We start from the raw sequence: 16,424 nt of genomic DNA, 5'->3' as shown, positions 1-16,424 counted from the left end.
ATGCGAACGCAAGCTTGCGTTCACATTACTGGGAAGCATTGCACTCACAAGAGCAAGCTTCCATAGGCTCCCATGGGAGCGTCGTTCTGATGCCATTAGAGACGGCATCAGAAACTAAGCGCAGCGACGGGGGTAAGTAGCACAGCGATGGCAGCATATTTAAATATATATGTATATGCTTATATAAATATACATTTATGTGTTAATATGTGTATATACACATATTAACACAGACATATATATCTATACACATATTAACACACACATATATATCTATACACATATTAACACACACATATATATCTATACACATATTAACACACACATATATATCTATACACATATTAACACATAAATATATATCTATACACATATTAACACATAAATATATATCTATACACATATTAACACACACATATATATCTATACACATATTAACACACACATATATATCTATACACATATTAACACACAAATATATATCTATACACATATTAACACACAAATATATATCTATACACATATTAACACACAAATATATATCTATACACATATTAACACATAAATATATATCTATACACATATTAACACACACATATATATCTATACACATATTAACACATAAATATATATCTATACACATATTAACACATAAATATATATCTATACACATATTAACACACAAATATATATCTATACCCATATTAACACATAAATATATATCTATACACATATTAACACACAAATATATATCTATACCCATATTAACACATAAATATATATCTATACACATATTAACACACAAATATATATCTATACACATATTAACACACAAATATATATCTATACACATATTAACACACAAATATATATCTATACACATATTAACACATAAATATATATCTATACACATATTAACACACACATATATATCTATACACATATTAACACATAAATATATATCTATACACATATTAACACATAAATATATATCTATACACATATTAACACATAAATATATATCTATACACATATTAACACACAAATATATATCTATACCCATATTAACACATAAATATATATCTATACACATATTAACACACAAATATATATCTATACCCATATTAACACATAAATATATATCTATACACATATTAACACACAAATATATATCTATACACATATTAACACATAAATATATATCTATACACATATTAACACATAAATATATATCTATACACATATTAACACACAAATATATATCTATACACATATTAACACACAAATATATATCTATACACATATTAACACACACATATATATCTATACACATATTAACACATAAATATATATCTATACACATATTAACACACAAATATATATCTATACACATATTAACACATAAATATATATCTATATAAGTATATACATACATATATATTTACTAGGAACACACAGTTCCCATAGACCACAATGTAAAGGCACTTTTCAGTGCCTTTGTATATCTATACACATATTAACACATAAATATATATCTATACACATATTAACACACAAATATATATCTATACACATATTAACACATAAATATATATCTATACACATATTAACACATAAATATATATCTATACACATATTAACACACAAATATATATCTATACACATATTAACACATAAATATATATCTATACACATATTAACACATAAATATATATCTATACACATATTAACACACAAATATATATCTATACACATATTAACACATAAATATATATCTATATAAGCATATACATACATATATATATATTTACTAAGAACACACAGTTCCCATAGACCACAACGTAAAGGCACTTTTCAGTGCCTTTGTATATCTATGCACATATTAACACATAAATATATATCTATACCCATATTAACACATAAATATATATCTATACACATATTAACACACAAATATATATCTATACACATATTAACACATAAATATATATCTATACACATATTAACACACAAATATATATCTATACACATATTAACACATAAATATATATCTATACACATATTAACACACAAATATATATCTATACACATATTAACACATAAATATATATCTATACACATATTAACACACAAATATATATCTATACACATATTAACACATAAATATATATCTATATTAGCATATACATACATATATATATTTACTAAGAACACACAGTTCCCATAGACCACAATGTAAAGTCACTTTTCAGTGCCTTTGTATATCTATACACATATTAACACATAAATATATATCTATACACATAATAACACATAAATATATATCTATACACATATTAACACATAAATATATATCTATACACATATTAACACACAAATATATATCTATACACATATTAACACATAAATATATATCTATACACATATTAACACATAAATATATATCTATACACATATTAACACACAAATATATATCTATACACATATTAACACATAAATATATATCTACACACATATTAACACACAAATATATATCTATACACATATTAACACACAAATATATATCTATACACATATTAACACATAAATATATATATATACACATATTAACACACAAATATATATCTATACACATATTAACACACAAATATATATCTATACACATATTAACACACACATATATATCTATACCCATATTAACACACAAATACATATCTATACACATATTAACACACAAATATATATCTATACACATATTAACAGATAAATATATATCTATATAAGCATATACATACATATATATTTACTAGGAACACACAGTTCCCATAGACCACAATGTAAAGGCACTTTTCAGTGCCTATATATATCTATACACATATTAACACATAAATATATATCTATACACATACATACCTCCCAACATTTCAAAATTCAAAAGATTGTCACCCCCCCCCCGCAAAAAAATATGTGGGCGGGGCTTAACAAAATCATAAGACCAAAGTAATATAAATAAAATTATTAATAAATTCATAGATATTAATACACTTAGGCAGCAAATCAAACACAAGCTCAAACCATTGGTATGGCTATGTGAGCTATGTATTTAATTATCCTTTGCACAGACATTGCTAAATATTTTTATCTTAATTGGACATTTTATAATAAATTCTTTAAAACTGCTCTCTGCATTCCCCATTCATATTCTAAATTCTGGCCTTTAAAGTCAGCAAAAATGCACAGTAGCACACTACATAGTATACACGTATACATGCAGATACACACAAACACTACATAGCATACACTTATACATGCAGATACACACACACTACATAGTATACACTTATACATGCAGATACACACACACACTACATAGCATACACTTACACATGCAGATACACACACACTACATAGCATACACTTATACATGCAGATACACACACACTACATAGCATACACTTACACATGAAGATACACACACTACATAGCATACACTTACACATGAATATACACACACACTACATAGCATACACTTATACATGCAGCATACACTTATACATGCAGATACACAGACACTACATAGTATACTACATAGTATACACTTATACATGCAGACACACACACACTACATAGCATACACTTATACATGCAGATACACACTTATACATAGGCTTACCAGAAGTCCCACTTTTACTGGGATTGTCCCGGTTTGGAGGCGCTGTCCCAGTGTCCCACCCAGTTGTTCATTCTGTCCCAGTAGGGTTGCCACCTCCAGGTTTCAAATCATGTGTCCGGGTTTTAGCCCTCCTGAAACCCAGACACATTATTCAAAATGACTGGATTGTGGCTCTCCAGCATAGCTGGATGCTGCCTGGTACTTTGTTACATACAGCCCTGCTTAGCTTAACGTTTGTGTCCTTCAAAGTTTACATTTAATAATACAGGCTGAGTGAGCAGCATAGGTTTTTTTTAATTTTGTAGTACTACTTGGTTTATTTTTCTAAGAATTTAACCCCCCCCCCGACCCCTGGTGACATTGCCGGTAATACACCTTTAGGGGAATCATATGGGTATGAATAGGAAGTACAGACAGACAGGATTTTTGGCCTGGATCTTGCTTTACTTCATGCAGAATAGCATTTTGGCTATAATCTTCCTGCATTATCGTATAGAGTAGCCTCTTAAACAGCTTTAGCAGGTACGTGTTTCTTTTTTACTTTCATTCAATGTTGTATTTATGCCTTATCAGTATTTGGCTCTGTTCCTTAATTAGACACATAAAACACATATTACACTGCAGATATTAAATTGTGAAATTGATAAAGGGATAATTATGCTTGATGTTTGGCATTATTTATAATCTTAGATTTAGAATAATGATTTATTTGCCATGACAACGTAATGGTGCCTTTTTCACTAGGGGGTGGTGTTATGGTCTATTTAAACTGTGTGATTCACTTGTTTGACTGAGGAAGGGTAGAGTATCCACAAAACATTACACACATAAAAGCTACTACTTTAAAAGGATCGGAAATTGCCACACCCCCTTGACCACACCCCCACTGGCACTGCACCAGGTGGTCCCAGTTTCACCTCCAAAAATTATGGTAAGCCTACTTATACATGCAGATACACATACACACTGCATAGCTTACATTTATACATGCAGACATACACACACTACATAGCATAAACTTATACATACAGATACACACACAGTTATGGATACAGATAGACACACACTACATCATATATGGGTATCTGTAATTCATTGTATGGAGTCCAGGGGTTGGCAAGCACATTAGCTGGCAGTCTGCGGCTGCCACTGTTCGTTACACTGTTCTTTACCCTGGTATTAGCACTACTCATTGTATAAAACTGAAGGCATGCTAGTATTATCACCAGGGGTTAGATATCATCATTACCAGAGGTAGATTAGAGAGGTCACCATTACCCGTGGTCAGAGTGTATACAGCCTTCTTACTCCTGCTTAACCCACACACCATTCCTTTTCCACAGGGAATATAACAGGTATCTAACCCTGTGAGAGCAAAGCCAGCTGCTTCTGAGTATGGATGGGCCCAATAGAATTAAAAAAAAAAAAAAAAAAAATTTTTTTTAAATGCCTGGGGCAAATCGGGACAGATGGCTAGCAACTCGGGACAGAGGGACAGACCCCGAAAATCGGGACTGTCCCGCGAAAATCGGGACAGTTGGGGGGTATGCACATATTAACACACAAATATATATCTATACAGATATTAACACATAAATATATATCTATACACATAAATATATATCTATACACATATTAACACACAAATATATATCTATACACATATTAACACACAAATATATATCTATTCAGATATTAACACATATATCTATACACATATTAACACATGAATATATATCTATACACATATTAACACACAAATATATATCTATACACATATTAACACATAAATATATATCTATACACATATTAACACACAAATATATATCTATACACATATTAACACATAAATATATATCTATATTAGCATATACATACATATATATATTTACTAAGAACACACAGTTCCCATAGACCACAATGTAAAGGCACTTTTCAGTGCCTTTGTATATCTATACACATATTAACACATAAATATATATCTATACACATAATAACACATAAATATATATCTATACACATATTAACACACAAATATATATCTATACACATATTAACACATAAATATATATCTATACACATATTAACACATAAATATATATCTATACACATATTAACACACAAATATATATCTATACACATATTAACACATAAATATATATCTATACACATATTAACACATAAATATATATCTATACACATATTAACACACAAATATATATCTATACACATATTAACACACAAATATATATCTATACACATATTAACACACACATATATATCTATACACATATTAACACACACATATATATCTATACACATATTAACACACAAATATATATCTATACACATATTAACACACAAATATATATCTATACACATATTAACACATAAATATATATCTATACACATATTAACACATAAATATATATCTATACACATATTAACACACAAATATATATCTATACACATATTAACACATAAATATATATCTATACACATATTAACACACAAATATATATCTATACACATATTAACACACAAATATATATCTATACACATATTAACACATAAATATATATCTATACACATATTAACACATAAATATATATCTATACACATATTAACACATAAATATATATCTATACACATATTAACACACAAATATATATCTATACACATATTAACACATAAATATATATCTATATAAGCATATACATACATATATATTTACTGGGAACACACAGTTCCCATAGACCACAATGTAAAGGCACTTTTCAGTGCCTTTGTTTTCTAACACACCACTCCAAACAACTTTAGACCCCAAAAACTGTCTAGTGCCATTGTTTTTTATTTTAAAAAAAGCTAAAAAAAATTTAATAAAAAACTATAATGCCCTCTGTTTTGAGGGCATTTGGGGCACTTTTAGAAAATTAACCAGTTAATTTTCTGAGCGCAAATTGCTACCGTGAGCTTGCAGCAGCAATAACCAGCCACTTTTAATGGCTGATTAATTATTGCACGCCCGCAAAGTGACACATTTTTCCATTTGCGGGTGTGCGTTAATTTAGCGCTCCACTTCTAATCTGGCCGTTAATTCACTCCAGCAGGTAAAATGGATCACTGGGAACAATTTAAACTGGAGAAGATTTTTGAAACTCAGGAGCCAGGAAGAATATTGACGAGTGAGCAATTTTATTTATTTTTTTAGGAGCCAAGCAAGGTTTTAGAGCTTGCAGACTTTATCGACTCCTGTCTTATATTTTGGTTTTGGGATTTTTGAATATAAAACTATATATATATATTAACACTCATGTTTTTATTTTCACAAAATAGAAGCAGATGTCTTTATCAAACAATGAGGATTAGTAGAAAGTACAAACCCAATACTGCAGTATTACATTTAATTTAAATGTAGACAGATTTTTCAGTATAATTCTTTTGGCATATGTAAATGCTGCTTTTTCATACACATGATATACATATTTGAGTATAATGCCCCTTCAAGACCAGTTATTCCCTTCTACAGGATCCTCTTTAAAGGGACAGTCTACATGAAATGTGTTATTGTTTAAAACAAGATAATCCCTTTATTACTTATTCACCAATTTTGCATAATCAACATTGTTATATTAATACACTTTTTACCACTGTGATTACCTTGTATCTATCTAAGCCTCTGCACACTGCCCCTTTATCTCAGTGTTTTTTTACAAACTTGCATTCCCGCAAATGAATGCTGGCTCATGCATAACTCCATGGAGTGAGCACAATGTTATCTATATGTCACACATGAACTAGAACCATCTAGCTATAAAAAGCTAATAAAATAGACTTAGATAAGAAGTGGCATCCAAGTGCTTAGAAATCATCCTATGAGACTACCTAGGTTTAGTCTTCAACAAAGAATACCAAGAGAACAAAGCTAATTTGATGATAAAAAATAAATTGGAACATTGTTTAAAATTGCATGCGTTATTGTGAAAGTTTAATTTTGGCTTGACTGTCCTTTAAAACTTACAACTATGGCAAGCAATAACAGATAGGAACAATATTCCTTAATCAGATTCACAGGATTGTGTCACTATAATCTAGTTCATTGTTCTGTTTTTATTTTTTTTAGACACCATATGCTTTTTTATCACTTTATCTTATAACTATGTCCATTTGAGTCAATGATAATTATAGTGAAATATTTTCCTGTTTGTAAATCTTCCAAAGTAGTTTGCAGTTTAATATTAGATAAATAGATATCTCCAGCGCCAAGACGCTACCACACAGGCTCCTCCCAAAAAGCAAGATCTCTCAACCAGATCTCAGAGTGTAAAACAGACAAATTAGCAGTGGAGAAGCGCTAATATAACCCCTTAGAGGGGATGATCAGCTAAAGGTGGAATCTATAGGTATTATGAAAATAAAGTAGATTAAAATAAATGGATTTAATTCACAGTACAATTAAAAAAACAATTCACATTAAAAAACAAATTTTCATAGTAGAAAGGTCATTTCACAATGGATATAAAACAAAAGAATTTAAAATTTATTTTAAAATCAGTAGACAATAGGCAAGTTGATAGCTACGTAATTAATAAAGACAATATCTATTGGTTAGTAAAGACGATATCTATGTGATTAATAACCTTAGATGCCTCTATCATAAGAAAAGGTCCGAATAGCTATACAAAATAAGATTGTATTAAGTACCACATAAGATCCCAAATAGGGTATAAATCCAATATGTAACAGTATATGTCCTAAATAAATGAGTGATACATTAATGTCCAAACAATGTCCAAAACAAGTGTCCAAAATGTGTCCAAATAATTAGTGATTCCGTGTAAAAATAAAAAAGTGTAAAAATATAAAAAATAAAGAAATATAAAAGAATATATTGATCCAAAAAAGTAGAGAGTGAAGTGTCCGTGAACAAAAATAAGGTGTACACCTAAAAATGAAAAAATGTGAAAAATGTGTCACTTGAAAGTCTTTCTGAAAAAAGTGTTAACGGTCTTTGACTGTGTAAAGTTCCTTATATAATCCCAAAATGAGTGATATCCTAAGAGGGAGTGATCTGCAACGATCTTTTGGATATAATTTCTCAGAATGCAGAGTGTCTTTCGATGTCCTATGAAGAAATTTTTAATTTTCACACTCCCACACACCATTACTAAGTAGAGTCTCTGTTATTACAAACTCCCTCTTGGAAGCAAATTCTACTGATTTTTAGTGTAGTATGGTACGATTTAAAATCATTAGTAGAAAAGGTACAAAAAAATGTATATCTAAATTAAACTGGGAAATTATAAACAATGTATAGAAATGTACATATGTCTTGGTCATTATATACCAAACTGCCAAATAATAATGCTAATATAAATGTGGCTGCAACTACTACAGATATACAAAATTATGCATAATGTATTAAATATAATGATGATAATAATACTATTAATAATATTATTGTTTTGTGTTACTACCAATATCTGAAGCAGAGACTAAAATCTATGTATCGGAGGGCTGATGCAAACAGCGTAAAAAGCTATTCATGGCCTCAGGGCTACCAAAATTTGCCAAAACCAAACAATATCCCAACCCAATCAAACTGAGCCATAAACTGTGGCTGTGTCAGGTTCATATAGTGATTTACTGCCAATTTGCATAACAGTACAGCAATCTGCAGACATACAGCCTAAGCACACACCCTTAGATTCTCTTAAACTGAAACAGCTTCCTAGTCTTTCACATTCCTGTTATTCTGTGTAGTTTATTTACTAAAACTCACTCATATCTCCATTCTTTACTGAATAGGCATAGCTTACTATTTATTTGTTGTTGGAGGCATATGTATGAAAGTGGCACACCTAAGACCACCTTTAGATAAGTGTACAATTGTGCCAAGATTCCCTGGGGGTGCCACAGTCCTATCTATCTATCTATCTATCTATCTATCTATCTATCTATCTATCTATCTATCCATCTATATAAATATAGTGCCTACTATACAATTACAACTCTATAGCAGCTCTCCGCCAAGTCCAATCAGAGAAGGATTTTGGGTTTGTCCAGACCCAAAAATACAAAGTACATATAGCTATGAGCAAAGCCTTCAATTAGCTGCATATATGACTTCCCTTTTATGTACTGCATACATTTATGCCATTTCTATGATATGTCAAATCCCGAAATGGTGACTTATTTTAAAAATTATGCTCATGTAGAGCATCATGAAATAATTATGTGTGGTTCTACAAATTTTCTTCAGCAACACATGGAAGTACTGCTCTAAATTAAAACATCAGGAACTAAATTTCACTTGCGCTCATTTCCATTTCAGTTAATTATACCCCCAAGCTTTGTAGCAGGCCAACGTCTAACGTCTTTTGAAGATGAAATGGCCTTAAGAACAACAGCCTTTTATAATTGTAGACTTTGATGAAAAAGTAAAGGTGATTTGGCTTGCAATGTAAGTGTTTTTGTTAGGCGTCCATTATTTGATACAGCAAAAACGCATATAGGGCAAAGATAGTGCAGACTGTAAATCTGCACTAAACCTTCTATGCTGAGTATATACAGGAAATATTCTAACATCCTACAATGCTAAACATGCATAGTATGCCATATTTGTGGCTTTGCTAAATTTACATTTGAATTCCTTTAGTAAAGTGGTTCTCAACACTCTATGACATCCCTGACACCTTCTCGAAATTCAAAGTATGACAAAATAAAAAAACATTTAAAAATATCAATACTATACTAAAAAAATAACATTTAAAATACAATTTAGAATGAACGTTAAATGAAGCATAGAACACACACATATTTATACAAATGTAGAGATTTGAATTATCACTGAAAATCAAATGCAGACAGTGCTTAATGATATATTTGTTGGTCAAGATTCATTAAAGAAACAAAAAAGGAGGTGCCTCACTACACATTTAGTATTCATTAAGAGAGGGTTGTAGCCCTCATCTGTATGCAAAATGCTTCACTTTTAAATGAATAGGTTCATGTGGATCTTGCCAAAATCACAATTGAAGATGATGACAGCTGACATTGGTAAAATCTCTTATTTAATGTTTTATTATCACCAGTGCTACAGAATTTTGCGGTGCTATACAAATAAATGATATTACTTTTTTTTTTTGTGTAGAATTGTCACCATTTTTAGTAAAAGAAACAGATTAACAGTCCAGGCTTATATCACTCAACTTCTCCCTAGTTTAATGAATTCTAATAAAAATGTAATAAAACCTTGATGTGACCTAGCTTTGCGTAGTACGTTCTACGAGGAATGATCTTTAAACTCACATAGAACTCGTTTCACAATGGTCTCACTAAAGTCTTAGAGAATCTGTATTTCTGTAAAGTCTTAGAGAATTTGTATTTCTGTTCAGTATGAACTGAATGATAAATATTGAGCCATAAATTGTTCATATACCCCCCCCCCCCCATCAGGAACACCTCTCATATATCTCCATCTCTCTTGCCCTTGGCTAAATTGTTATAGATACAAAAAAAAAAAAACGCTGTGTTATCAAAACATCTTGATTAAGTATAGAAATTTTAAAGGTCTCTTCATAAATTTACACAATCCCCTTTGGCTCATATACATTTTTGAACATGAGTCTGCTCCTGTGATAACATCACTAACAAGGAAGAAAGATAAGGTAGCTTTGCCAGCAAATTTTTCAAATGTACATAGAATTTCAATCATTTTAGTGTATGAAATCCAGATTCCCCCTTTTTTTTCTGCTCATGAGATGTTGGCTTTCAAAGCAGATATCCTGGTTTTAAATGTACATTTGTGGCGCCATTTGCTATTTTGTAGTCTGTCAGTTAATCGCAGTTAATTTACTCTGCAATCTTTGTATATCTATAAAACTATATTAGGAAAAAAACATAGCTTTTACTCTGTTCTTTTTACCTCAAAGCAATAAGGATTCAGTCAAGGCTTTTTCAGCACAAGGCCTAGAACCAAATCACTGATTGAAAGAGCAAGCTTTTAGTTGTTATACGAAAACCCAATTTCAACTACAACATTCTGGTTTACTTCAGAATGTAATGATTTATGTTTTTTAATGCATGTGTGCTCTTATATGTCTCATATATTGTTTTAATAGACAATAATAATAAAAACAATATACTTTAAGATTGAATAAGGTGATATAAAAGTGAGAAAAATCTTATTTTCACTTTTTATTATTATTATTATTATTATTATATATAAAGTACACTGTATTTTTTATTTTATTATTATTAACCTTTATTTGTAGAGGGCCACCAAATTCCACAGTCTGCAATGTTAATATTTTGTACATATTATGCACATAGTACATCTAATATATATATATGTGTGTGTATGTGTTTATAAATATTTTTTTTTTGCTCAAACTTATTGCCCTGTATGCAAATCCATAGGGCTAAGCATGTGAATGAAAGCGGAAGGACTATATAAAGTGATATAACAAAGTCAAAAAGTTAATTGTTTTCTTACATAAAATAATTACTAATAAGTGACCATTGTAAGACACTGAAATTGCCATTTTTCCTTGTGTAGATTAATAAATCTTCAGCAAATATATTTATTGGCACAGCAAAATTAAACATAAGAAACAGAAATTTGTCAAAATAATTTTCATATATGAATGAATGAATTATGTTTACATTATTTTAAAAATGAATCCTACAGCTATACACTAAGATTTTAAAATTGCAGAGAAAAAAAAACAATAAGAGAGAAAATATCTGTCTTTTATTTTTTTTTTATTCAAATATTTATTTATTTTCCAGACTAACTTCTGACTATGTGGCATGTGAGTATGAAAGTATTTTGTCCAGAAGCAAAGTGATTTTTGGAAGAAGAGGATTGCTAATTAAAACACAGTCTGTAGTATTATACAGTATGTAATTTATATGCTAATGATTATGACCCGATCAAACATATGATCTTAAACACAATATGGTATGCAACTAATGCAGTCGGCAATAAAACAATTGCTTTGCAAATAATAGTATAATTATAATGAATAATATAATACCTAAGTCATTAAAAAAATTACACTTTAATGCTCAAAAAAGGTGTTATTATAAATGATTGATTTGCAATATAAACTAAAAACAATAAATAAAATACATCAGTGTAAATAAACTAATTTTAAAAGCCCTGAAACTATAGTAAAAAAATATTTTTAATTCAGCAAGGCATACCTGGTTCAAAACTGTATGGTTCATACTAAATTCCAATGGTATTATACAATAATAAAAAATACTTAAGTTGTTGCTTGCTACTATAAAGGAGTTGGATTTAATTATTTACCAACAAGGAATATACAACAGCCGCTAGTCTTATGCTGTGAAAATAGAACCATGACATTAAAAAATATTGTCCACAGATTTTATTCAAGTCTTACACAGATGGTATGGAGTTAAACTTTAGAAACAGCTGGTATTAAAAAAAAAAAAAGATCTATCTCATAAAACTCAAACACAACAGAAAAGGCAACAATATCGATAAAACTATCAGCATGATTTTTTATTTTTTTTTATTATCGGACCTATATAGCATGGAGAATATCACAACATGATGCTATTCTTTTAAAAGTGATATATTACATTAACATAGACAATCCCAAATACGTGATATTTATTAATCCAGCTGATACATTTTTTTACAAACATAGTATTAATAAATACTTTCTGAAAACTTGCAATTGTTTTTGGTCAAGAAAAAAAAAAGTATTACTTATAGCTAGCAACTTTGATATCAGTTTCATTTTAGATCAAAGATTCATTGTAGGTTTTTCATGGACCAATCCCACATTTGTATTGTGAAAACATAGATATCAAGCCAAGAAGACATGATACAATTTAAATTCCATGTTTATTGTGTGCGTACACAATAAATTATTTGAATTTATTATTTTTTACTATAGGTATAGAATAAAATTGCTATATCTGCTTAAAAAAAATTACAAGATTTAATTGAGCAATATATTGCACAGTGTCCATATTTGTTTTAATAAAATAGACAACACCAACTAATAACATGAATCATAAATACGTAGATTTTCAGATTGTACAGGTTAGACTGGTGATGTGAAAATGCAGCTTTGACACCAATTTTACCATGAATCCTTTATTTCATGAAAGGTTAAATAAGAGTGCAAAAGCTTATAAACAAGTTGGAATATAGTTTTTACTTTTATTTCTTGTAGTTAACAGTTTTATGTGTCTACTCATATAACCTGTATTCTACTGTGTCTACTCATATAATCTGATTTCATGTTTACATTTAATTGAAGCGCACACACCTCTTTTGAGCTAGATCAAAATATATTTCCTGTTGTTCTGTGAAAGAAAATTATTTTGTTTAAATGACTAAATCTAATCTATTTCACTTGGAATAAGCCAACTCTAGCCATACCAGGTTTATTATCAGACCAGGTTTATGTTAGATGACTGTTCTAATCTGGGTAAAAATAGAACTCAATTTTTGCAGGCTAAGCTATCCATTGCCCTTAAAGAGGTATTAAGGAAAGACTTATCTTGGTATATTAGGTGCGGATCTTGTAGAGTGCAAACACTGAATGAATCTAACACTAGCTTTTCAATAGTAACATTTTATTTCCATGTTTATGTTTTTTTTAAATAAAGCTGAACAATACAAAGTGGTTGCACTGGTGTTTAACAATAATATAGTCACAGTTAATTGCAAGAAAGAAAATGTTCAACTGTAGGTAGTTTATAGGATTTTGGTTTCTCAATTCTGTTTTATGTGCTCACATTTAGTGGCAAGAAGCTGAATTTCATTTAGTCGTACTGAGCACTGAGTGCTCATAAAACAAAAAAGTAACAACGTAATTGAAGATACAATCCGCAGCCAAGGTGTTGAACACTGTGTTAAAACCATAGTGATAAATAGCTTAGCTATTTGTCTAAATCAGTGTCAGAGCTAAGTAGCATCCTGCAGGCTCCTTGGAGCAGTGAAATGCTTAAGGCATTGGGTGGCTTTTGGTCATCTCTCAAACTTGTAGCCAGAGTGTTAAAGTGCTGCTTCTGTTTGCCATATTTATGTTCCTCATCACTGAGTCAAGATCAGATAACACAACTTTGCAGACCACTAACGAGGCATCTCCCCCATCACAAACCTAATATAAAGTAAAAAGCACTAGTTATACTGAGGACATAGCAGTATAAAGCACATAGGTACTAACTAGCCAGAAACTTTTTTTTTTTTAACTGGTGAGAGCAATTGAGAGAAAAATAGCATACTTATTGCAGCCAATTATGGCTATGCAGAATTGTATAAGACCCAAAATAAACCAGTGTAAACTATGTACATACAAATTATAAGACAATTAGTAATAAAAGTAAATTCTTATAATTTATTAACTTTCTCTCTCTGTTTATATATATATATATATATATATATATATATAAACACAAACGCATGAAAACAATTCTACAAAATAATAAAAATTGTGAAAGAGATAATGATTTGAAGGCACAACACCAAAAAGAAGAAACTATATTTTAATTGGTAGTGTTCAATCATTGTTTATGGCATGCAATTATTATCCAAATAAATAATAATAATAATAATACAAATAATCATAAAAAAGTATCAAGTGCCAGGTAAGTGGACCTACATTGAGCACTGTGCCGGTGGTGTTGCCATTCGGTTTGTGCCAATCCGGTGAAGCATGCTTTCAAAGCTTTTTCCTGTAGCATGCAAGAAGACGGGCTTGCAGTATAGAAATCCAGCATTTGCCCAGGACTCACTGCCAGTACATCCATACAGTCAAACATGATTCCCCCTATACAGAATGTATGAAAAGTGCTTATCCTTTAGGTGCGGAGCAAAATGGCATATAAAAGTACACCCAACTCCATCAAACTCTGCCCCCTTTTTTTGGCACGTAGGCTGTTGGTCTTTTTCCCAGACCAGAATCATGAATTATGACAGACAACACAGCTAAAAGCCTGTAATTGATCCAAATGATCATTTACTATTTTCCAAGCTTCACAGACATTGTAGCAAAGCAGGGGGGGTAACGAAGAAATCCAAGCTGTCAGCTCCAGGCGATATGTAGCTAAATTCCTGAAGGTGCTTGTGAGCTTTGGCAACAGCTTTTCAGCTGCAGCCTCTCTCCGGGTACAAGTGTTCTCAAACTCTGCAAAAATAACTACATTTATTTCATCTAGTGTTCAGGTCCCCCCTTCTGAAGCAAATAGATCCTTCTGCTTTTGAACAGCTCACTTCCTACTACTTGTGTCACACAAAATGAAAGATTGAATTGCCTAATATATGCGAGTGAACTTTTCATGAACCCTTCCCAGGCTGCTAACCTTCAAATGACCCACACCAGTCTGACATCACCAACTCCCAGGATTCTCACACAGCTTAAAGACTAGCAGCAGAAACACACAGGCAGAGAGATGCAGGCGGCTGCAGCGGCTGCTTCTGCTCTGCTAACAGCGTGCTTTATCTTGTGTGTTCGCAACCCAATTTTTACTATAAATACACTACTTGAAAACAGGAAGCCAATGCAAGGAATGCTGTGTGTTGGGATCTTGTACAAACACACATTTGCCAGGATTAACGTACATGCTTTCTACAATTTTCTTAACAAAGTAAATTAAAAAAATATATATATAAAGAAGAATATTTTTAAAATAAATAAAAAGTGTATTTTTAAAACAAATATTTTGAATATTTTAACTTTTTTTAAATTAGAAATGTAAAAAT

General features: G+C 30.4%; 1 protein-coding gene across 1 annotated transcript in view; it reads right to left on the bottom strand.

The window, feature by feature from the left end:
* The window catches only part of RARB (retinoic acid receptor beta), a 443,986-nt gene extending 427,850 nt beyond the window's left edge, over positions 1-16,136 (bottom strand). The window contains exon 1 of the mRNA XM_053714235.1: positions 15,325-16,136. Coding sequence (XP_053570210.1) covers positions 15,325-15,484 — 160 coding nt within the window. The 5' untranslated portion in view covers positions 15,485-16,136. The remainder of the gene's footprint in view (positions 1-15,324) is intronic.
* Between the last annotated feature and the right edge of the window lie 288 nt (positions 16,137-16,424).

This window comes from Bombina bombina, chromosome 5, assembly GCF_027579735.1.
Source record: "Bombina bombina isolate aBomBom1 chromosome 5, aBomBom1.pri, whole genome shotgun sequence".
Lineage (NCBI taxonomy): Eukaryota > Metazoa > Chordata > Amphibia > Anura > Bombinatoridae > Bombina > Bombina bombina.
Note: the sequence above shows the minus strand (reverse complement) of the source record. Positions and strands in the feature narration are given on the sequence as shown.